This window comes from Rhinoraja longicauda, chromosome 28 (genome assembly GCF_053455715.1).
Source record: "Rhinoraja longicauda isolate Sanriku21f chromosome 28, sRhiLon1.1, whole genome shotgun sequence".
In the NCBI taxonomy this organism is placed as follows: Eukaryota; Metazoa; Chordata; class Chondrichthyes; order Rajiformes; family Arhynchobatidae; genus Rhinoraja; species Rhinoraja longicauda.
Window position 1 is genome coordinate 29,291,958 of NC_135980.1, and position 24,735 is coordinate 29,316,692.

General features: G+C 42.9%; 1 protein-coding gene across 5 annotated transcripts in view; it reads right to left on the reverse strand.

Moving 5' to 3' along the window:
- The window catches only part of LOC144607265 (ran-binding protein 3-like), an 89,503-nt gene that overhangs the window by 7,038 nt on the left and 57,730 nt on the right, over window positions 1-24,735 (reverse strand). For all 5 annotated transcript variants that reach the window (XM_078423987.1, XM_078423989.1, XM_078423988.1 and 2 more), the window contains 7 exons: window positions 22,132-22,241; window positions 19,429-19,513; window positions 18,749-18,869; window positions 16,234-16,358; window positions 9,578-9,698; window positions 7,626-7,768; window positions 2,851-3,034 (listed from right to left, as the gene is read on the reverse strand). In XM_078423987.1, coding sequence (XP_078280113.1) covers window positions 2,851-3,034; window positions 7,626-7,768; window positions 9,578-9,698; window positions 16,234-16,358; window positions 18,749-18,869; window positions 19,429-19,513; window positions 22,132-22,241 — 889 coding nt within the window. The remainder of the gene's footprint in view (window positions 1-2,850; window positions 3,035-7,625; window positions 7,769-9,577; window positions 9,699-16,233; window positions 16,359-18,748; window positions 18,870-19,428; window positions 19,514-22,131; window positions 22,242-24,735) is intronic.

Here is a 24,735-nt window from a genome sequence, read left to right on the forward strand (position 1 = left end):
CCAAGAGATGGCGGCACGGTGGCGCAGCGGTAGAGTTGCTGCCTTACAGTGAATGCAGCGCCGGAAACCCGGGTTTGATCCCGACTACGGGTGCTGTTTGTACAGAGTTTGTACGTTCTCCCCGTAACCTGCGTGGGTTTTCTCCGAGATCTTCCGTTTCCTTGCACACTCCAAAGACGCACAGGTTTGTAGGTTAATTGACTTGGTATAAATGTAAATTGTCCTTAGTGGGTGTAGGATAGTGTTGATCCACCTACAGCGGGGATCGTTGGTCGGTGCGGTGGGCCATAGGGCTTGTTTCCGCGCTGTATCTCTGAACTGAACTGAAATGGCCCCATGTTGGATTTGGTTGTCGCTTCAACCATCCAAATCTTCCTCTACAAAGTCAGCATTGGTTTCATTGTGCACAGGAACAGAGTGTAATTGATGTTAGCTCTGTAGGTGTGGACAGTCTATTTTTACACGGTCATTTCAAACCTGCATTTAATCAGCAACTCCATAGCTATCCAATGTCCTTTGCATTCTTGATGTCAGCTGGACAGCACCATCACACAGCTCCATAACATTACATGGGCTGGGCAGCCAAACGTCATTGTTAGTTTCCCAGGACAATATCTGTCCTGGCATTACAATGAGGTACAATCTGCTCTGATACCAAGACTTTTAAATAACCACATAGAGCATTATAATCATTAGTGTAACATTCTGTATTAAAACAAAGGATAATTAAATCTGCAGATGCTGAAAATCTGAACTAAAAACGGGACAGATTTTGTAAAAGTTCAGCAGGTTAGATTTCTTGTGTTTATTTCCATTTTAGTTTTAGGAATATCAGTTCATAAGTCATAGGAGCAGAATGAGGTCATTGGCCCATCGAGTCTACTCCGTCATTCAATCAGGGCTGATCTATTTTTTCCTCTCAACCCCATTCTCCTGCCTTCTCCCCATAACTCTTGACACCCTTGCTAATCAAGAATCTGTCAATCTCTGCCTTAAAAATAGCCGATGAAACGGCCTCCCTGGCTGTCAGTGGCAATATCCCCCTACAATGAAAGTACTATTTCCTTTATGACGTAAAATTGGTCATCAGGAACTCAAAGCCCCTTTATAAGAAAGGATTAAATCAAAATCTTAAAGCCTTTTGACTTTTAGCATTTCTCTTATATTTCAAAGTCAACTAGATTGAATTTGGTACCTAAGAGGTAGTATGAGAAAACAACTGCAGATGCTGGTACAAATCGAAGGTATTTATTCACAAAATGCTGCAGTAACTCAGCAGGTCAGGCAGCATCTCAGGAGAGAAGGAATGGGCGACGTTTCGGGTCGAGACCCTTCTTCAGACTGATGTCAGGGGGGCGGGACAAAGGAAGGATATAGGTGGAGACAGGAAGATAGAGGGAGATCTCGGAAGGGTGAGGGGAAGTTGGAGAAGTCAATGTTCATACCACTGGGCTGCAAGCTGCCCAGGCGAAATATGAGGTGCTGTTCCTCCAATTTCCAGTGGGCCTCACTATGGCACTGGAGGAGGCCTAAGAGGTATCCATAACATTTTATTTGATCTCTGTAGTTTGCAAGCAGAGGATATAATATCAGCACAGCCCATAATAATGCCACATTAAAAGTCCTCTGGCCCCCATAGAAACATAGAAAATAGGTGCAGGAGTATGCCATTCGGCCCTTCGAGCCTGCACCGCCATTCAATATGATCATGGCTGATCATCCAGCTCAGTAACCTGTACCTGCCTTCTCTCCATACCCTCTGATCCCTTTAGCCACAAGGGCCACATCTAACTCCCTCTTAAATATAGCCAATGAACTGGCCTCAACTACCTTCTGTGGCAGATAATTCCACAGACTCACCACTCACCATGTCTCTTTAAACTCAAAAAGGGATAAACAAATGAAATAAAATTAATTTTATATTGGCAGTCTTTACATATATTTTAGGGAAGTCTACTGGAGTTAGCCATGTGTCTGTTTAAAATCAGAATAGATAGTAGTTACCATAGTTTACAAGAATGATCCCAGGAATGAGCAGGTTAACCTATGATGAGCGTTTGTCGGCACTGGGCCTGTACTCGCTGGAGTTTAGAAGAATGAGGGGGGACCTCATTGGAACATACAAAGGCCATCAGGACTGTCAACTTTTATAACCCCAGAGACTAATTTTTTGTCGACACTAATAGTAACTTATTAACTTTATTTATATGCTGTAACTGTAATTCTTTTTGTGCACAACCCGCAGGCATTGCCACTTTCATTTCACTGCACATCGTGTATGTGTATGTGACAAATAAATTTGACTTGACTTGACTTGACTTGACTTGTGAAAGGCTTGGATAGAGTGGACGTGGAGAGGATGTTTCCACTAGTGGGAGAGTCTATGACTAGAGGCCATAGCCTCAGAATTAAAGGACGTTCTTTTAGGAAGCTGAGGAGAAATTTCCTCAGTCAGAGGGTGGTGAATCTGTGGAATTCTTTGCCACAGAAGGCTATGGAGGCCAAGTCAGTGGATATTTTTAAGGCAGAAATAGATAGATTCTTGATTTAGTACAGGTTTTGGATGATCAGCCGTGATCATAATGAATGGCGGTGCTGGCTCGAAGGGCCAAATGGCCTACTCCTGAAGCTATTTCTATGTTTCTATGTTAAGGCAGGAGATTGGGGATAGGAGGGAGAGATAGATCAGCCATGATTGAATGGCAGAGTAGACGATGGGCCGGATGGCCTAACTCTACTCCTATTCCTCATGTTGGAGATGCTTGCTTTAATTGCTTTAATTGCTTACCATACATTAATGTGTTCTGCAACTTATGCAACTCATTGCTGATCACCCAACGTCACACTTACCACTTGTTGATGTAGCAGGAACAATAACTTCATCGTCGTCATCACTATCTTCCTCATTTGACTGTGTCACTCCTGACTCTGAAGTTATGCACGGAGGTTCCGGCTCCTGCTCAGAGCGACTTCTCAATGCCAAAATACGGTGATGTAGTGCTGCATACAGTTGCCCAGCATCTTTTGAACTGGCCTGCAAACAGTCCCAAACAAATTAAATGTCTACTTTTCCTGACTTTTAAGCAACAAAATCCATAACACAATTAGGGCAGTTCCCAATGAGAAGAGTAGAATGATCTATTTTCAATTACTAACATAATTTCTAATGTCTGAATAAGGGTCTCGACCCAAAACGTCACTCGTTCCTTCTCCTGCAGGTTGGTCTTCCTGAGGATCCTCAGGAAGTGGAGTCTCTGCTGTGCCTTCTTCACTGTGGTGATGGTGTTGGTAGACCAGGTAAGATCCTCTGCGATGTGCGTACCCAGGAACCTGAAAGCGGGTACCCTTTCCACACAGACCCCATTGATGTAGAGTGGGTCGTGTTCTGCACTGGTTTTCCTGAAGTCAATTATAAGTTCCTTTGTTTTGGAGGAGTTCAGGACAAGATTGTTCACTGAACACCATGCTGCCAGCCTTTGGATTTCATCCCTGTAGGCTGTCTCATCTCCTCCTGAGATGAGTCCAACCACAGTCGTGTCATCCGCGAATTTGATGATGGTGTTGGTGGGATGGGTGGGGGCGCAGTCGTGAGTGTAGAGGGAGTAAAGGATGGGGCTCAATGGTGTAATGGTGGAGGAGAGGTGAGGGCCTATTTTGACGGTCTGGGGGCGGTTGGTCAGGAAGTCCTTGATCCATTTGCAGATGGTTTGGGAAAATCCAAGGTCAGAAAGTTTGGTGACCAGTCTGCTCGGGATGACCGTGTTAAAGGCAGAGCTGAAGTCGAGGAAGAGCATCCTCACATAGCTCCCCTGGTGTTCAAGGTGGGTCAGTGCAGTGTGAAGAGCACTGTCGATGGCATCCCCTGTAGACCTATTTGCTCTGTAGGCAAACTGGTATGGGTCGAAGGTGGGTGGGAGGCTGGCTTTGATGTGCTGCAGGACCATTCTCTCGAAGCACTTTGTGATGACCGGTGGGAGTGCTACCGGACGGTAGTCGTTAAGGCCGCTGATGACAGACTTTTTCGGCAGTGGGATGATTGTGGCGGACTTCAGGCAGGGAGGGATGGTGGATTTTAAAAGGGATAGGTTGAAGATTTTTGTGAAGACCTCAGATAATTGGTCTGCACATTCCTTCAGCACTCTTCCCGTCACACCATCGGGGCCTGCAGCTTTCCTGGGATTCACTGCTCTGAGCACGCGCTTAACATCATACTCCTGCACAGTGAAGGTGTTGCTGTCAGGTGCTGGAGAGGGTGTTATGTCTGCCACTGCAGCTTTCACCTCGAAACGAGCAAAGAAACAGTTAAGTTCCTCTGCCAGCGAGGCGTCGCCGTCGGCAGTCGTGCGGTTGCTGGTCTTGTAGTTGGTGATGTGCTGGATGCCTTGCCATACCCGCCGTGGGTCATTGTTGGTAAAGTGGTCCTCAATCTTCCTCTTGTAGGACACTTTGGCATCCTTGATGCCTCGCTTCAGGTTGGTTCCAGCAGCACTGTATAGAGCTCTATCACTAGACCTGATAAATCTTATACCGTTGGAAAGCCTGTTTATTTCCCTTTTAAATGGTGCCACATTTGTAAGGAACATGCATTTGTGGGATGAGCAGCAGAGCTGAGTATATGGGTTGCGCCCATGAAAAAATTGCCAAATCTTCTCTGCCAATGCCAAACAGCTTATTCTGCTGTTGCTATTGACTCTTGTTTTGAGCTTCTGGTACCCCCAGGTGCTGACAATCAGGTGCCTGATTGGCACCTGATTAGCAGCATCTGTGAGCATGGGCCCTGCTACAGTGGTCAGTAGGTGTCTGCTCCAAGAATCGGCATGCCACGTTTGACTGATCTGGATAGGGCCCGTGAGATAGGGCAACTTCAAGCTGGTGTTCCGCAAAACCAAGTTGCGGCATTATTTGGAGTGAGCCCTAGTACCATCTCCAAAGTGAAGGCCAAGTTCCATATAACGGGGGATGTCAGAGACAGGCCGCGAAGTGGGCGTCCCAAGAAGACGACACCCGAAGAAGACCGTTTCCTCACCCTGTCAGCACTTAGGAACCGTAGGCTGTCTTCTACTGATTTGCAGTCAAGGTTTGCAGGACGATATGGCCGACGGCTCTCTGCCCAGACAATTCGGAACAGACTGCACGCAGCCGATCTCCGGTCTCATAGGGCTGCCAGGAGGCCTGCCATGACTGCCCTTCACCGTCAGGCCCGTTTGTGCTGGTGTCGGCAACACGTGCACTGGAACCTGAACATGTGGAGGAACGTTATGTTCAGCGATGAGTCCAGATTCTTTCTGCCTACGGCAGTTGGATCATAGGGTCAAAGTGTGGAGAAGACGCGGAGAACGCTATGCTGATTGCTGCACCGATAGAATAACATCTTTTGGTGGAGGCAGTGTGATGGTGTGGGGCGGCATCTCCCTCACTGGAAAAACGAGGCTTGTCATCATTGGAGGCAATCTCAATGCAGAGATATATCGAGATGAGATTCTGCAACCAGTGGCAATCCCATATCTCCACAGTCTGGGACCGAACTCTGTCCTTCAAGATGACAATGCTCGCGCCCACAGAGCAGGGTTTCTCAGAGACTACCTCCAGAATTTGGGAGTGGAGAGGATGGAATGGCCTGCCAGCAGTCCTGACCTCAACCCCATTGAACACTTGTGGGATCAGCTTGGGCGTGCTGTTCGTGCCAGAGTGACCAACACAACCACGTTGGCTGACTTGCGACAAATGCTGGTTGAAGAATGGGATGCCATCCCACAACAGTGTGTGACCAGGCTGGTGACCAGCATGAGGAGGAGGTGCCAGGCTGTTGTGGCTGTGTATGGTTCTTCCACATGCTACTGAGGCTCCTGTTTATTAAATGAATAAATTGTTAAATTGTCAAAGCGTCTTTGAGTATATGAAAAGCGCTATATAAATGTAATGCATTATTATTATTATTATTAAATTGCCAATATGTCTTGTTTCTTCAGAGTTCAATCATCCAATCCACCAAACAACACCGAACAAGAGTCAATGGCAGAATAAGCTGTTTGGCATTGGCAGAGAAGATTTGGCAGATTTTTCATGGGCACAACCCACATACTCAGCTCGGCTGCTCATCCCACAAATGCATGTTCCTTACAAATGTGGCACCATTTAAAAGGGAAATAAACAGGCTTTCCAACGGTATAAGATTTATTGCCAAGAAGCATTGTTACAACAAAGAAATAATCTACCAAACACAAATTTCCTTACTTTTTGTGCTATGTTTATATATATATATTTGTGCATCCTATGGTGTAATGTAAGTTTATAGGTGCTGTCATAGGAGCAGAATTAGACCATCGAGTCTATTCTGCCATGCAATCATTATCTTTTTTTCCTTCTCAACCCTGTTCTCCTGCCTTCTCCAGATAACCTTACGAATCAAGAATTTGTCGATCTCCATCGTAAAACTCCCAATGACCTGGCCTCCACACAAGTCCGTGGCAATGAATTCCAGATTCTCCAACCTTGCTTTTGTGATGAATAAACTGAGGGATGGAATTATTTCCAAACTGGAATCCTGGAGCATTCTCAGGCTCGGCATGCAATTAGGTCGGCTTGATGCGCTGTTATTCTGAGCACGTTTTTAGCAGATCAGGTCCATGGTAGATTTCCCTCTGGATTGTCCAAAAATGTACCTGATCAAAGAGATCCGCCACAACAGCACCAATGTGATAATTACCTTGAGACAAGCCAAGGCCTGGCCTCTTACCAAGACCATCAATTTAATTATGTGTCCGTACAATCGTTCACATTTAACTCACTCTCACCAGTTGAGTTGAAGCAATCACACTAATTCCACAGTTTATACCTCAATCTCTGAAAGTGGGTGTACATGGGGTCTGGTTTCTGGCAGATGTTGGACTAGGGCAGGAGTATAAACCTAGCACTTTTTCCCCTTCTCCAAGAACATCTTGTGTTGGCGGTTTCCTCCTGCTTCCATTTCCATTTGCTTCAGCGTCCCATTTCTCAGTTATATGCTTTCATATCTTTTACTAGCCTTCAACATTTTCTGTTACTCCTCTCATTTTAATCACACACTTGCTAGTTAACCATCCACTATCTTCCATTTTGTCAATAAAGTGTGAAGGGTTCCCACCCGAAACGCCACCTATTCCTTTTCTCCAGAGATGCTGCCTGTCCCGCTTAGTTACTCCAGTATTTTGCGTCTATCGTCGGAGTAAACCAGCATCTGCCGTTCTGTCCTACACACTTCATGTCACTATATATGTGTTGTGTGCCAGTGCGTCTGTTTGCACTCATATCTGTGATCCTGCATTTGTAAGTTAATCCTTGGCCTTCGCGATGTTTTGTTCTACTTGGATCATAATATTTTGGGGACTCCAAAGCTGAAATGTTAACTGGTCGTTCACCTGTCAAACTTCCAATAAATTCCCTCTTATCCCTTTCTGCATGTTCCATGTCCATTTCCACTCCCACCCTTCTCTCCTGGTCCATTTCGTTCCCCACCATCTCCTATTTCAGTGTGTTTGTCGTTAAGCCCTATTCCCTTTCTGCCTGTGATGATATCATTTGAACACCCTGAAACAAGGGAATAAAGCCTGAAGTTTGAGTTCTTAAAATAAATGAAGCAGACATACCGAGATTAGAAAGACTTTGACACCTTGGTCCTCTGCATCCATGGCTGTGATCCGAATACTCTTTTCACTGGCTTTATCAATTTGCATTTGAGCCCAGAGTTTGGTATTTAGAATCAACCGAAGGCTGCCTTGAGTCCGCATCACTGCAATGGAGTAAGGAGAGCAATGGAAGTATAGTCAATGTGGCATCCTTTTCAGTACCTTTAGAATAAGAACTATACCACTATATTTTAAACTGGTATCCGAGTGCCCATGACAACTCTGTTTGAAGATTGCAGTCAATAAGTGCTCAGCTGAAACTGATCTGATATTTTGGGAGTCTTGGTTCAGAGAAAGTCTTTTACAATGACTAATTTTTCTCATGAACAATGCCAGACCTATGTTTGCTTTGGTAGCTAGTGCCAGTTCTCTCTTGCTCTGGTTCCTTAAACCACAAAGTTAAACAAAAGTGCATTAGCTGGTTAGAAGACAGACTCTCTTGCAAACTGAAAAACCACAAAGACCACTCTTCCCTTCCTTTGTCCTGATTTCTTCATCTCACGTTATAGGCTAGTCACAAACATCCCATTACAAACCCATACATGTCACAATTCACTGTATTATATTTCTTCCACGTTGCAGACTCCATTCCATTCTTCCAGATTCTCTGTTTTCACTGCATTGGTAAAGGGACAATTTTCACACGGGTGGTTCTGAAATGTCTTTCTTCTTTGTGTGCCTCGGCTTCCCTCCACCAAAGCGGACTATTTCTTACATCTTTGCTCTCATCCTCCCCCCTCTTGGGACAACATAGAAGCAGACTTCTCAGGTCCTCACCTTCAACCCCACCAGCCTCTACATTCAATGGATCAACTTTCACAATTTCCATCAGTTCTGACAACTAGACACACATTCACGTTCCTTAAAGTATTTGAGATCTTTCTACTGTTGGTCCATGAAGTACCTGAAATCTTTCTACAGTTTCACAGGCAGTCTCTCTCTGTCTTATTTATGGCAGTCTCTCACCCCTGCAACAGTCTGTTCGAACTCCTTCCATCGGGCAGACGATACAAGGCCTTCTACGCCCGCACCTCCAGACTCAGGAACAGCTTCATCCCCAGGGCCATAGCTGCTATGAACCGGTCCTGCTGAGCCGGATGGCCACAACGCATGATCAACTTGCACTTTACCCTGTCCAAAACTGTTACAACTGTTTCGTTTCGTTGGGTTGCTGCTGTCTAAATTACTTAAATTATTGCATCGTATGGGAGGCGCATTCCCAATCTCGTTGTACCCCTGGGTACAATGACAATAAAGATATATTGTATTGTATTGTATTGTATGAAACAAAGTTCAATGCTTCTACAAGTAAGTTATTTCACAAATCCAAATACAGAACAAATCAGAGACAATTCCTATCATTGCAGATTCTTTACTTCACACTCAAAACGTAAAATTGCTAAATGTTCATAAAGAATCACTAAATGCTGGATCAGAGGGTATCAATCACGTTTTTTTTTGCTGGTATGTACAAAATCACAATTTTTGCATCACGCAATCTAGTTAATAATCATGAAAGCTTCAACCAGCAAAGATGGCGCCCAACCCAGGCGACTGTCTGCGTGCCAGCCACAGAAGCAGATCAACAATCACATATTACAATCGCTCCACACTCTTAAATCTCTACTCCTACAGCAACATTTCTTACTTTAACTATGATAGACTATAAATGGATCGATTGTAATAATATATCATATGTCTTTCTGCTGACTGCTTAGCACACAGCAAAAGCTTTTCACTGTACCTCGGTACACATGACAATAAACTGAACTAAACCAAATTGAACCTTTCACCAGGTATTGCAAGATTAAGAAAACCTAAATGTGCACCTTTATAGACTATGTATTAATTTAGGAAGTACTATAAATTGTCATTGATTAAATTATCAAAAAGTACAGAAGATGAAAGCATACCTAGCCTTGATTGCAAGGCTCCATCATCACCGGATGCCATGTCATTGAGCCTCAAGAGACCTCTTCCCCTCTCAACCCAGGACTGTGATGTCTTGTCAAACACAAACAGCTTACATTGCATCTGAAATTAATCAAGAAGATTCTGAAGCCAAGGAATATTAGCCTCCCACACACAGATTGATATGCAACTATGAAAAAAAAAGAAAAATGATTATCATGAAATAAGAAAGCACATGATTCCAAACTGTATATGTCACTAAAATCCGTTTCCAATGTTTTGTTCTCAGTCGAAAAGTTGCATTAGTTGGTGCATTTCTCTATTTCCTCTCCTAGTAGGACTTTAACACTGAAGATTCCTTCTTAATGTTCATGGGGGAGCTGAAAGTTTGTTTAGTTTTTAACAGATTGCCAATTTGTTATCAGAATCATATCTGAGAGAGTTCTGATGGAGACCAATATCTTGTACCAAAAAGAGTGCCACAAAGAATTAAGAGAATGTCACAGCAACTCTTTTTTTAGCTCTGAGACCAGAGTAAAGCAGGACCAGGTAATGCAGGCAAGAAAAATAAACTAACAATTAATGAAGAAGTCAATTGTGAGAAGGGTCTCAACCCGAAACGTCACCCATTCCTTCTATACAGAGATGCTGCCTGACCCGCTGAGTTACTCCAGCATGTTGTGTCTATCTTCAATGTAAACTAGCATCTGCAGTTCCTTCCTACACATGTTGAAGAAGATAATTGTGAGAAGGGTCTCGATCTGAAATGCCACCTATTCCTGTTCTACAGAGATGCTGTCTGACCCGCTGAGTTACTCCAGCTTTTTGAGTCTATTAACAATTGTTGAATTTCTCTTCCATCTTTAATGACACATTATCATGAGGTATGGGCATGAACTTGCAGCATCCCTGTAAGTAGTACATATTACAAGCATCCAGGTTGGTTGGACATTTGAAAGAGGCAAGAGACAAATGGAATCCACAGGACAGGAAATACACAAGAACAGACCTTTCAGAAGCAGGTGAGCATCTTTGCATACCCAGCTGAGAGGCACATTTTTTCCACAGAGTGGTGATATGTGGAATGAGCTGTCAAAGGAGGTGGGAAAGGCAGGTACAATTACCATGTTTAAAAGAACATTTGGACAGGTATGTGGGGAGGAAAGATTTAGAGAGGTATGGGCCAAATGCAAGCACAATGGATGAGCTCAGGAAGACACCTTTGCTTGGATGATTTGTGTCGAAGGCTTGTTTCAGCGCTGTATAACCTGATTCTAAGAGGTGATAGTAAAGAGCCGGCAACCTGACACTCCCACTCTTCCACTCTCGACAGCTTATTACTAATTCTTACATAGACTTCTTGCCTAGGAAATACAATGTATGCACCCCCAATATTAAAATTATAATCTTGGGAAGTCCCAGAAATGGCAACATTCAAAGACCCATGTATCAAGTGCTGAGAAGCTTTTCCCTTGCAAGGGTGGTGTTTCAAGGCCCTACTGATTCCTTCTGGAGATATTTGAATGGAAGGTTTATTTAGCCAACAAAAGCATCATTCCTTTCCACAAGCTTTTTTAAGAAGCTCTCAAATTTAAAGATGGAAGTGGGGAAACAAGCACAGAGCAACCACACACACCTCAGTATGTCCATAGACAATAGACAATAGACAATAGGTGCAGGAGGAGGCCATTCGGCCCTTTGAGCCAGCACCGCCATTCAATGTGATCATGGCTGATCATTCTCAATTAGTACCCCGTTCCTGCCTTCTCCCCATACCCCCTGACTCCGCTATCCTTAAGAGCTCTATCTAGCTCTCTCTTGAATGCATGTGGAGGCAAATTCACTGGATGCATTCCATGCATTCACTGTAACCAACATCTCACGAAGAACCCATTGACTTCTTTACACCTGCTGCAAAATTTGGCATTCTATGTTCACAGCAATTTCTCATGACAATGCTGCCATCTTAGAAAAAACTTACGAACTTTGAGTTTCACAGTGGCAGGTTAATAGAGCCATTTTCCTTAACCTGATTTACCAATAAAATGAATCAACAATATTCAAAGTTTGCATACTGACTGGACAAAAATCAGTTGGTTCGATGCTCCTTTTAAAAAAAAAGTAAACTTTCTAACCAGTCTTTGCTTCTTTGAGGTCGTCCGAATACCTAACTCTAAAACGCTGGTTGGTTTCAAAGTCCTGAGACACTGAATTTTGTTTCAAAATCATCAAAAATCTTCCATGAATGGACACAGCTCTCATTTTAAAATCAAAATCCTGCTTTTTTTAAGAAGAAAGTAAAAAGATTAAGAGGGGAACCAATATCCTGGCAGGGAGATTTGCTAAGGTAATTGCGGAGACTTTAAACTAGTACGGTTGGGGGGAGGGACTCAAACACAGATAGCTAATAGGCAGTGTGAGAGGCAGGAGGCAGAAAAGGGAAACACTCAGACCCAATATGTAGGAGAAAAGAAGGGAAAAGAAATAAACTGAGAATAAGAAATGATGGGTCCCTTAAATGTGTATATTTTAATGCTAGGAGCATTGTAAGAAAGGTGGATGAGCTTAGAGCCTGGATTGACATCTGGAAGTATGATGTTGTGGCGATCAGTGAAACATGGTTGCAGGAGGGTTGCGATTGGCAATTAAATATTCCAGGATTTCATTGTTTCAGATGTGATAGAATCGGAGGGGCAAGAGGTGGGGGTGTGGCATTGCTTGTCAGGGAGGATATCACAGCAGTGCTTTGGCAGGACAGACTAGAAGGCTCGATTAGGGAGGCTGTTTGGGTGGAACTCAGAAATGAGAAAGGTTTAGCAACACTTATAGGGGTGTATTATAGACCGCCAAATAGGGAACGAGAATTGGAAGAGCAAATATGTAAGGAGATAGCAGATATTAGTAGTAAGTACAGAGTAGTGATTGTGGGCGATTTCAATTTTCCGTATATAGACTGGGAATCACATTCTGTTAAAGGGCTGGATGGTTTGGAGTTTGTAAAATGTGTGCAGGATAGTTTTTTGCAGCAATACGTAGAGGTGCCTACCAGAGAAGGGGCAGTGTTGGACCTCCTGTTAGGAAATGAGACGGGTCAGGTGACGGAGGTATGTGTTGAGGAGTACTTTGGGTCTAGTGATCACAATGCCATTAGTTTCAATATCATTATGGAGAAGGTCAAATCTGGACCAAGGGTTGAGATTTTGGATTGGAGAAAGGCTAATTTTGAGGAGATGAGAAAGGATTTAAAAGGAGTGAAATGGAACTTTTTGTTTTATGAAAAGGATATAATAGAGAAATGGAGGATATTTAAAGGTGAAATTTTGAGAGTACAGAGTCTTTATGTCCCTGTTCGGTAGAAAGGAAAGAATAATAATTTGAAAGAGCCGTGGTTTTCCAGGGAAATTGGACATTTGGTTCGGAAAAAGAGGGAGATATACAATAAATATAAGCGGCAGGGAGTAAATAAGGTTCTTGAGGAATATAAAGAATGTAAAAGGAATCTTAAGAAGGAAATTAGAAAAGCGAAAAAAAGATATGAGGCTGCTTTGGCAAGTAATGTAAAAGTAAACCCCAAGGGGTTCTACAGATATGTCAATAGCAAAAGGATAGTGAGGGATAAAATTGGTCCATTAGAGAGTCAGAGTGGACAGCTATGTGCTGAGCCGGAAGAAATGGGGGAGATATTAAACAATTTCTTTTCTTCGGTATTCACCGAGGAGAAGGATATTGAATTATGTGAGGTAAGCGAAACAAGTAGAGTAGTGATGGAAATTATGAGGATTAAAGAAGAGGAGGTATGGACACTTTTGAAAAATATAAAAGTGGATAAGTCTCCAGGTCCTGATAGGATATTCCCTAGGACATTGAGGGAAGTTAGTGCAGAAATAGCAGGGGCTATGACGGAAATATTTCAAACGTCATTAGAAACGGGGATGGTGCCGGAAGATTGGCGCATTGCGCATGTTGTGCCTTTGTTTAAAAAAGGTTCTAAAAGAAAACCTAGCAATTATAGACCTATTAGTTTGACGTCTGTGGTGGAAAAATTAATGGAAAAGATACTTAGGGACAATATATATAATTATTTGGACAAACAAGGCCTGATTAGAAACAGTCAACATGGATTTGTGCCTGGAAGGTCATGTTTGACTAATCTTCTTGAATTTTTTGAAGAGGTTACCAGGGAAATTGATAAGGGCAAGGCTGTGGATGTTGTCTATATGGACTTCAGTAAGGCATTTGACAAGGTTCCACATGGAAGGTTGATTAAGAAGGTTAAATCGTTGGGTATTAATAGTGAGGTTGCAAGATGGATTCAACAATGGCTGAATGGGAGATACCAGAGGGTAATGGTTGACAATTGTATGTCAGGTTGGAGGCCAGTGTCTAGTGGAGTGCCCCAGGGATCTGTGTTGGGTCCACTGTTGTTTGTCATTTACATTAATGATCTGGATGATGGTGTGGCAAATTGGATTAGTAAATATGCAGATGATACTAAGATAGGTGGTGTAGTTAGTAATGAAGTAGAGTTTCAAAGTCTACAGAGAGACTTGGGCCTTTTGGAAGGGTGGGCTGAAAGATGGCAGATGGAGTTTAATGCTGATAAGTGTGAGGTGCTGCATTTTGGTAGGACAAATCAAAATAGGACGTACAGGGTAAATGGTAGGGAATTGAGGAATGCAGTGGAACAGAGGGATCTGGGAATAACTGTGCATTGTTCCCTGAAGGTGGAATCTCATGTGGATAGGGTGGTGAAGAAGGCATTTGGTATGCTTGCCTTTATAAATCAGAGCATTGAGTATAGAAGTTGGGATGTAATGTTAAAATTGTACAGGGCATTGGTGAGGCCGAATCTGGAGTATGGTGTGCAGTTCTGGTCGCCAAATTATAGGAAAGATGTCGACAAAATGGAGAGTGTACAGAGGAGATTTACTAGAATGTTGCCTGGGTTTCAGCACTTAAGCTACAGAGAGAGGTTGAACATGTTGGGTCTTTATTCTTTGGAGTGTAGAAGGTTGAGGGGGGACTTGATAGAGGTTTTTTTAATTTTGAGAGGGACGGACAGAGTTGACGTGGGTAGGCTTTTCCCTTTGAGAGTGGGGAAGATTCCAACAAGGGGACATAGCTTCAGAATTGAGGGACAAAAGTTTAGGGGTAACATGAGGGGTAACTTCTTTACTCAGAAGGTGGTGGCTGTATGGAATGGGCTTCCGGTGGAAGTGGTGGAGGCTGGCTCGATTTTATTATTTAAGAGTAAATTGGATAGGTATATGGATAAGAGGGGATTAGAGGGTTATGGTCTGAGTGCAGGTAGATGAGACTAGGTCAGGGAGCGTGGTCGGCGTGGACTGGAAGGGCCGAACGGGCCTGTTTCCGTGCTGTAGTTGTTATATGTTATATATGTTATATATGTTATATGTTAATGCCAGTCTGGAAAAAGAGTACAAAGTACTGACATAGAAACATAGAAAATAGGTGCAGGAGTATGCCATTCGGCCCTTCGAGCCAGCACCGCCATTCAATGTGATCATGGCTGATCATCCACAATCAGTAACCCGTGCCTGCCTTCTCCCCATATCCCTTGATTCCGCTAGCCCCAAGAGCTCTATCTAACTCTCTTTTGAATGCATCCACTGAATCGGCCTCCACTGCCTTCTGTGGCAGAGAGTTCCACAAATTCACAACTCTCACAATTGACAGGAGATTTAGTTTTTATATTTTAAGGTGCCTGGATCAATGTCCATGAGGAATGGTGGTCACCATATCAATAACATCGGAAATATTAATCAAGGAGATTAATTCAACAATATAACTACATCTAATATCGAAAGGTACACAAAATGGTCCAAAAAGACACCTGAATGAAAATACAAAACTTTGATCGAATAATAAAAAAATCTTTACTAATGATCATTGTCAATTCTTGAACAAAACAATCTGTAATACCAATAACAAAACAGCTCTGAAAAGAATTCATGTACTTTACCAGATGATGATTTGAATCCTTAGATAGAATTAAGATTAGTTAAAAAATTATTCAAACCCTGAAATAGTGAACCACAGGCTTGATTTAAGTTTTTAAAAAGAGGCAGAAACAAAATGTTCAGGGAAATGGAACGGATGGGGGAAATTGAGATCAGGAATCTGTAAAAGCTAACAAAATTGCAGAGTAAATGCAACAGAGCAGCTTAACTGAACAACAACTGCTTCTGAGGAGTGTAGGAAGGAACTGCAAGTGCTGGTTTATACCGGAGACATAAAATGCTGGAGTAACGCAGCGGGACAGGCAGCGTCTCTGGATAGAAGGAATGGATGACGTTTTGGGTCGAGACCCTTCGTCAGACCTGAAGGTCTGAAGAAGGGTCTCGACTTGAAACGTCACCCATTCATTCTATCCAGAGATGCTGCCTGTCCCGCTGTGTTACTCCAGCATCGTGTGTCGAACTGCTTCTGGGGGACTGGTTGACCAATCTATATTGGCTGCTTTTACCCACTTTTAATGGTGGCCTTGAAAGTGGGTTTCCAACTGGAACTGCTACAAAGGAGACAATGATAAAGATTTTAAAATGTACCAACTTAAATTTAAATGCTATGTGTAGCATTTTCCAAATAGTCAACTCAAACTCAAAGAACAGGTATTTCTGGAATTTCACTCACATACCTGTAAGACGTTACTTTCTGCTTCCTCTCCTGTGATAACCTCAACTTTTTTCAACAAACATTTCTTGGCTGTTGCTTTGGTGTAAGCAGCTGCAGACTCCTCCAGTGATTCTGTCACATTGTTTACTGGAAGTTAATTAATATTTACATGAATTTGGTACTGTTAGGTCCTCAGTGAACATAACATGATATTCATTGCTCTTTAAATACAGTAACTGGTGTTACCGAGACAATCATCCCATAACAGTAAATCAAAATGACAACTTAATCGTGATCTCCATACAACGTATTTAACATTGATTATAGGAGGTCTGCTGGACTTAATATCTTATCTGTGGATGGGATTTATAACAATCCAGCTTGAATCAGGGTCCTGTTTTGGCACATGAATACATTGATTAGTTTCTGGCCAAAAATAATCAATGATCACTTTTATCTTCAATGTCAAGTCGGTACATATTTCAAAATCTCTGAAAGAAGGAATTCTTGCAAACACAGAGTTGAGCCAAACTCAAGAGTTTTCACACAAGCACCCGAAAACAGCCTTTACCAGTTTCATTTGCCCTGAAGATGGTAGAAATTTACCACAGAGTGCACTTTGGCGAGATTTATATCACGCGGCACGAGATAAACCCAGGCAGATTGACAAGAAGTAAATACTGCAATCAAGATTGCTCCAAAGAATGCTAAAGAGGGATGCACCTTAAAGGAAATATTTCTTAGAATTTGCAACTTATAACAATAATAAATTAACAGTTACCAGGAGAATGAAAGAGAAAAAAATAATGACATGGCTTTAAAATGTAAGAAATGTCTGTGTTTTCAAACTGGAGCACTGAGCACTTACTTACCTATCTTATAAAAGAGCAAGTTGCTTCCAGAGGAGCAAATGCTAATCTGCTGCACAGAGGCAAACTGTAGAAGTGCGCTATTTCCAAAATGAGAGTTATGGGAATAATTTAATGAAGTACATTTTAATGTAGAAACAAAGAACTGCAAATGCTGGTTGATATCCAAAAGGACACCAAATGCTGGAGTAACTCAGCAGGTCAGGCGGCATCTCTGGAGAACATGGCCACGTGACATTTCCGTTCAGATTGAAGAAGGGTCTCGACCCAAAACGCCACTTATACGTGTTCTGCTGAGATGCTGCCTGACCTGCTGAGTTACTCCAGCACTTTGTGTCCTTTCAAAATATGTTTTAACACAGGATATGGATAAGACTGGCCTTTGAGCGAAAGTGTTAATTTGGAGGGGAAGTTTAATCACTACAGCAATAGGCAGGAGCTTGGGTAAAGTAGACACAAAACACTGGAGTAACCCAGCGGGTCAGACAGCATCTCGGGAGAGAAGGAATGGGTGGCATTTTGGGTCGAGACGCTTCCTCAGACTGTTGTCAGGGGAGGGGGCAGGACAAAGATAGGATGTAGTCGGAGACAGGAAAACTAGTGGGAGAACTGGGAAGGGGGAGGGGAGAGAGAGGGAAAGCAGGGACTATCTGAAGTTAGAGAAGTCAATGTTCATTCCGTTGGGGTGTAAGCTACCCAAGCGAAATATGAGGTGCCGTTCCTCCAATTTGCGCTGGGCCTCACTCTGACAATGGAGGAGGCCCAGGACAGAAAGGTCGGATTGAGAATGGGAGGGGGAGTTGAAGTGCTGAGCTACTGGGAGATTAGCTTGGTATAGTAGATTGAATGTGGCTGTTTGGGAATTATTCTACATCTTACATGAATCCTTTAAAAGGCCAGCAGGTCAGAGTTCCCAATCGCAAGGATGAAAGATAAAGATTGCAATGTTCTGGAGGAAAATCACTTATATGGTTTAAGTCCCTTAAGCAGGAAAAATAAATAAGGAATTAGCAGGGCTAAAAGGGGCCACGGGGTAGTTAGGGAAAGGGACGGTTCACTCAAGAACAATGGAGGTCATTGGACAAGGTCCTAAATGAGTACTTTGCATCAGTAGTCACCAGGAAGATTATGATGGGCTTGTTGATATTAATAAGGACATGACGTTGGGTGCCTTGAAAAACATTAAGGTGGATAAGTTGCCAGGACTTGACAGAATCTATCCTAGGATAGAGAAATATCATATACTGGAGGACCTAGGTTTAAGGTGAGAGGGGGGCAGGTTTACAGGAAACATGCAAGGCTAACCTATTTCTTTAACACACTCAGTGCAGTAAGTGCCTGGAATGCACTACCGGGGAAGTAATAGAAGCAGATACAGTAACATAATTTAAGAGGCATTTAGACAGACATGTGAATAGGTGGGGAATACAGGGATACGGACCATATGCAGACAGATGGGATTAGTTAGACTGGCATCATTGTTGGTGCAGACTTGGTGGGCCATACGGCCTGTTCCTGTGCTGTACTGTTCTATGTTCTATGATAGAACAATAAATTTTCTGTAAAACAATAACTCGTATGTAGAAGTTGAATCCATTACATATCAGACCATTAGTAGCATCGACATGCACGAGAACAGTTCAATATCTGCAATACATCAGTTATTACCTTTATCTGATGTAGTTTCCTGCAATGGTTCAGATACAGATCCTGATGCAGCAGAGGCATTTTCTGCAAAGAGTTGGTCACTGTTGCTCTCAATACATGCGTCGCCAGGCCGTGGAAAACTCTGCACAGATAATTCACTTGTGATTAGAAATCCCATGTGCAAGACTGTTCACTTGATGATGAGAGTTTATTGCCACATGTACCTAGGTACTACAATGTTTTTTTGCATGCAATAGATAAAGTACACAAAAGAGTCGCCACGTTTCTGGCACCGACGAAGATACAAAAAGTACTCATTAGAGTCATGTTGTTCTCTCTTCGTTCTCAGCGCCCCCCCCCCCCCCCCCCCACTGGGTCCCTTTTATCTCTCGGTGGCCCCTCCCCCAGCCAGGTCCCTCTTCTCGGCGCCCCCCCCCCCCCCCCCCCCCCACCGCGCCAGGTCCTTCCCCGTATTCCTACTTCATTGTGTTCTATTCTCATATAACAATCCTTCCCAATGGACACCTACATCATGCTATAAAAATGTCAGAGTATTCAATATGCAGAATAAACCATTCACGTGCATTAGTATCGCTCTTAACTCTTAAGAGAAAGTGTAATAATTGCGATAACGTTTCAGTCAAAGTGATGGGGAATGTGGGTAAGATGCGGAACAAGATGGCCGAGTTCACACTACTTACCAATACCCTTTCACTCATGTTTTCTCCAAAAACAAACTTGGGGCTTTTTGCATTGCTCTCGGCATTTTCTCCAGAGTCCAGAAGACTGCAGTCGGGTGAGAAAAAAAAATTAAATTAATAAAAAAAATTAAATATTTATGCTATTGACAGAGAATGTAAGGCAAAATATTGCATGTTGAAAAAATAGAGACATTGAAGAATTCGTGATGAATTGGTTTTAAGGGAACCTGAAAATGATCTGGAAGCGACAGTGAATCCCAGGACAAGCACGTTCAAAGCAAAGCAAAGAGAAAGTGGAGCTTAACACCAAGTCATGTCTAAGACTACCATTCATAATGCTGTACTAAAAGCACTGGTCATATCATAAAGCATATTTCTCAACCTCAGGATGGGTGCAGAGAAAGACTCAAGGGGTGGACACAAAATGCTGGAGTAACTCAGCGGGACTGGCAGCATCTCTGGAGAGAAGGAACGGGCGACGTTTCGGGTCGAGACCCTTCTTCAGACTGAGAGTCAGGGGAGAGGGAGACACAGAGATATGGCAGGGTAAGATTTGAAAATGAGACATCAAAGGAAATGAGGATCAAGGATAATGTATAAATCATTGTTAGAATAGATCATTCTCCTAGCTAACAGCATTTTGTGTCTATCTATGGTGTAAACCAGTTTCTGCAGTTCGATTCCTACTCAAGGAATGGATCCCTGGATCATGTGAGAAGACTGCAAAACCTCAGAATCTTCTATCTGCACACATTGCTAAAGGATGCACTTTTTTCTTTGGTACATATTTTAATTGAACTGATCTACTGAGTTACTCCAGCACTTTGTGTCCTTTTGTGCATTTACCAGCGTCTGCAGTTCTTTATAGTAGTAGTAGATGTACAATGTATTCTGTATACATCCATAAGATCAAGACACTAATTCTGTAGGGGTTTTCTTTGCAGAGAGTGATGCATTTTAGTTGGTTACCCATATTAAATGCTGTTTTATCTATCACCAATAATTCCCCAGGCACCAGCCCAGTAGAAGAAAGCAGAGTAACAGTAATTGTTAGGATACCCATGGATCTCCATGTTAAAAGCAAAGCTAGACACAAAATGCTGGAGTAACTCAGCGGGTCAGGCAGCATCTTGGGAGAGAAGCAATGGGTGACGTTTCGGGTCGAGACCCTTCTTCAACTGAAACAGCAACTTGGTCGAGAAGGAATGGGTGACGTTTCGGGTCGAGATCCTTCTTCAACTGAAGAAGGGTCTCGACCCGAAACGTCACCCATTCCTTCTCGACCGAGATGCTGCCTGACCTGCTGAGTTACTCCAGCATTTCGTGTCTACCTTCGATTTTAACCAGCATCTGCAGTTTTTTTCCTACACACTTAAAAGCAAAGCTGATTGAGCCACATTTGTGCACAGTTGACAAGTTGCTGTTTAACGTCGGTGGTTTTTCATCTGTCAACAGTTTGCAAGGTTGCTTTTTTAACTTATTAAATAGGGAAAGAACTAGAGTTGGATGTAGCTTCCTGTAACAGTTCAGCCTCAGCAGCTGCATGTTCTCTAAAGAGCTGCTCATGTTACAGTCATGTACGACACTGGTGAGGCCACATTTAGAGTATTGGGTTCCATATTATAGAAAGGATTTTGTCAAGCTGGAAAGGGTGCAGAGAAGATTTATGAGGATGTTGCTGGGACTCGTGGGCCTGAGCTACAGGGAGAGGTTTGGCAGGCTGGAACTCTTATAGAGGTGTACAAAATCATGAGAGGAATAGCTCGAGTAAATGCACAAACCCAGTACAGATATCACCTAGTCAGGATCAAACCCGGGTCGGTGTGAGGCAGCGACTCTACCTCTTTGCCACCATACACCAATGTGCCACAGTACTTTATGACTTTTCAAACAAAATTCTTGAGTCCCTATCGATAAGATGTAGCACATTGGTGATGACTGCACATACATATAATCAGAAGCTAAGCTCCAAGTCATCAGCAATTTGTTCCCTTAAGTCCATCTGCAAATCAAAGGTCCTCGACCAACTTGCCCTCAAATGCATAATAGACTAATTGGGGTTCTTTGTTTACTGTGGACTTCCAATGCAGGCACTCTGTTCAAGCTTTTCTAAGGGAAGAGATCACCAGGTGGGAGAGAGAATTGCTTCATTGATGTTCTCTAGGTGCAGCATCGCTGACTCATAGAGTTCTGCCCGTGAACAATCGAAATGGAGGAGCGTGCAAGACAGCACTAAGAACCTAGTCTCCTTGTCAGAAGCACAAGGAAGATCACCATCTTCCATCATCTTCCTATACTATTCACTCGCTCAGGGCAGCACGGTGGCGCAGCGGTAAAGTTGCTGCCTCACGGCGCCAGAGACCCAGGATCGTTCCTGATTACGGGTGCTGTCTGTACGGAGTTTGATCGTTCTCCCCGTGACCTGAGTGAGTTTTCTCCGGTTTCCTCCCACACTCCAAAGCCCTACAGGTTTGTAGGTACAATTGTAAATTGTCCCTGATGTGTGTAGGTTAGCGTTAGTGTTCGTGGATCGCTGGTTGGCGTGGACTCGGTGGGCTGAGGACCGTATTTCCTTGCTGTATCTCTAAACTAAACTAAAAATTAAACTTATCCTGCCAGGCACTCTCTGCCCCGCCTGCGATAGAATCCGCAAACTCACGTTGGCCTCATCAGCCACTGTGAAGAATGGATTGAAACACTTACTTTGCGGTATTTTGCTTGATGTACTGGAGAAAATAGTTGGTTGCTGGCAATGCTTCTCCATCCACAGAACCTTCCTTCATGTCACCTGAACTGTCGCTGCCTTCCACTATCTGTAACAGACCATAGATATGAAAGTGCAGGCACAAGCCAATGCAGAGCACCAGACAAGCAAACGTTTATAACACAATCCCCCATTAATTATATTTACACAGCTCTTGCTCTGACATATTGTAGATGTATTGTGGGAGGCACGGTGGCGTAGCGGTAGAGTTGCTGCCTTACAGTGCTTACAGCGCCAGAGACCCGGGTTCGATCCCGACTACGGATGCTGTCTATACGTTCTCCCAGTGACTGTGTGGGTTTTCTCCGAGATCTTCGGTATCCTCCCACACTGCAAAGACGTACACAGGTTGGTAGGACCAGTCTGAAGAAGGGGTCTCGACCCAAACGTCACCCATTCCTTCTTTTACAGTTTATTGATTGTTTTTTTTATCAAGAATACATGTTTAGGAGCAGGAATCCCAAAGAAACCCATCCTTTTTAAATCACCCCATCCTTTTCAACATAATTTTCATTCCTGCTTCTTTCAGTGAAACCTTCTTCATCATAAACAGATGGAAGGGTGAGCAAAAACATTAATGTAGGCTTGTACAATTTATGTACTTTTAATGTACCTTGAACAGTTAAATTTCCCTTCATTCCAAACCCATCTAGTATAAAAACCTCTTATTAGAGTAAAGAAGTTGCCACAAATCTATCAGCTTCCTTCATTATTTCAAAAAACAATTAATCATCTCAACATTTCTTCCAAATACATGAATTAGAAACAGGAGGCCATCAGCTCCAGCCAATTCTCGCATTCAATAACATCATAGGGAATCTGAAAGCAGCCTCAAACAAGCATTCTTGCGTAGCCTAGTAAACTTCCATATCCTTGCATATTTAGACTCTATTTACCTCATCATAGAAAGACTATGCTTCTATTCTGCTCTTTGAAGAAGAGAGCCTCCTGAAGGCTCTAGATTAAATACTCATTCATCTCTGTCTTAAACAGTCAGCCCCGAGATTTGCTCACAAGGGGAAACATCATCTCTTTATCATGACTGTCCAAACTCCTCAGAATCTGGTCAAATAAGTTTACAAACAAGTCTACCTTCCTGTCTCATAATTTAACCTTTGAATATCTTAAATCATGGTTTCAGTTCGTGTACAAATTCATGGAAAAAAAGTCTTCATGATATTGACAACTAAAAGCATATATATATATATACTCTGCAATAAGGTAATAAGGCCATTCGATGAGGCAATATCCAATGGGGCTCTTTAATAACCAGACACTCAGCAGAGCCAGTCAAACAAATTCCATGGCTATAAGAACAGATTAGAGCCTAGATATACTGTGGCAACAGACTCATTTTTCTGCCATCCAAAGCAGGAATGTGATAGAGTGCTCTTCATCCACTTGGATGAATGCAGTTGCAACAGCCCTCGAGAAGCTCAATACATCCAGGACAAACATGTATTCTTGATAAAAACAATCAATAAACATGTGACGTTAGGCACATCGCTCCACGCTAACCAACCTTAACATTCACTCACAGTAGCACAGGCACAGTGATTGCACGATTCACCACTGCAGAATTCCCTGAATTTTACTTCCCTGGGCCAACTCCAACAGTACTTCCCCAAGCCAACAACCTTAACCATGATGAAGGTCACGTCAACAGGTGCACAGCACATTGACAGGTTGACTTTTTAAGTCAGATGCCACCCTGATCTAGAACTACATTGTTATATTTACGACGCACCTTTGGAAAGGAGAAGAGGAGGAATTTCTTTGGTCAGAGGGTGACAAATCTGTGGAATTCATTGCCACAGACGGTTGTGGAGGCCAAGTCAATGGATATTTTTAAGGCAGAAATTGACAGATTCTTGAGTGTCAGGGGTTAAGGGGAGAAGGCAGGAAGAATGTGGTTGAGAGGGAAAGATAGATCAGGCATGATTGAATGGCGGAGTAGACTTGATGGGCCAGATGGTCTAATTCTACTCCTAGAACTTATCTCCATTTTTTATCAGTGAAACACCCTGGACTTTCCTGCCCAATCGCACCATAGATGCAATTTTCCCAAATAAAGACAGAGCAGCTCAAGATGGTGGCATTCCACTACCTTTTCAAGGACAACAGGGGTTGCACAGTAAGTGCGTGCCTTATCAGTGATATCTAGACGTACAAAGATGTTTTCATGCACAGTGATAAAGATAGACTTTTCTTTGCCAAGTTACAGGTTGAAAATACCTAAATGTGGAAACAGGTGAAAGACCGCCAGCAACCAGGCTCATTCTTTTCACTGAGTAAATGCTGCTCCAGATATTATGTGTTACTATTTCTTGTTTTATTCAGTATTTATAATTAGAGCAGGGAATAGGGTCAGGGCCAAGGGAAAAGAAACTATTAAAGTAAGAAGCAGCAAAAAAAAAAGTGGGAATTATTTGCCACCTGCATTCCAACCCCACACAAACTCATTCATCTCTTCTGCCACTGCAGTAACCTTAACTTTAGAAGAAAGTTCACAGCTTTATTAATAAGGCTAGTGACTAGTGGGG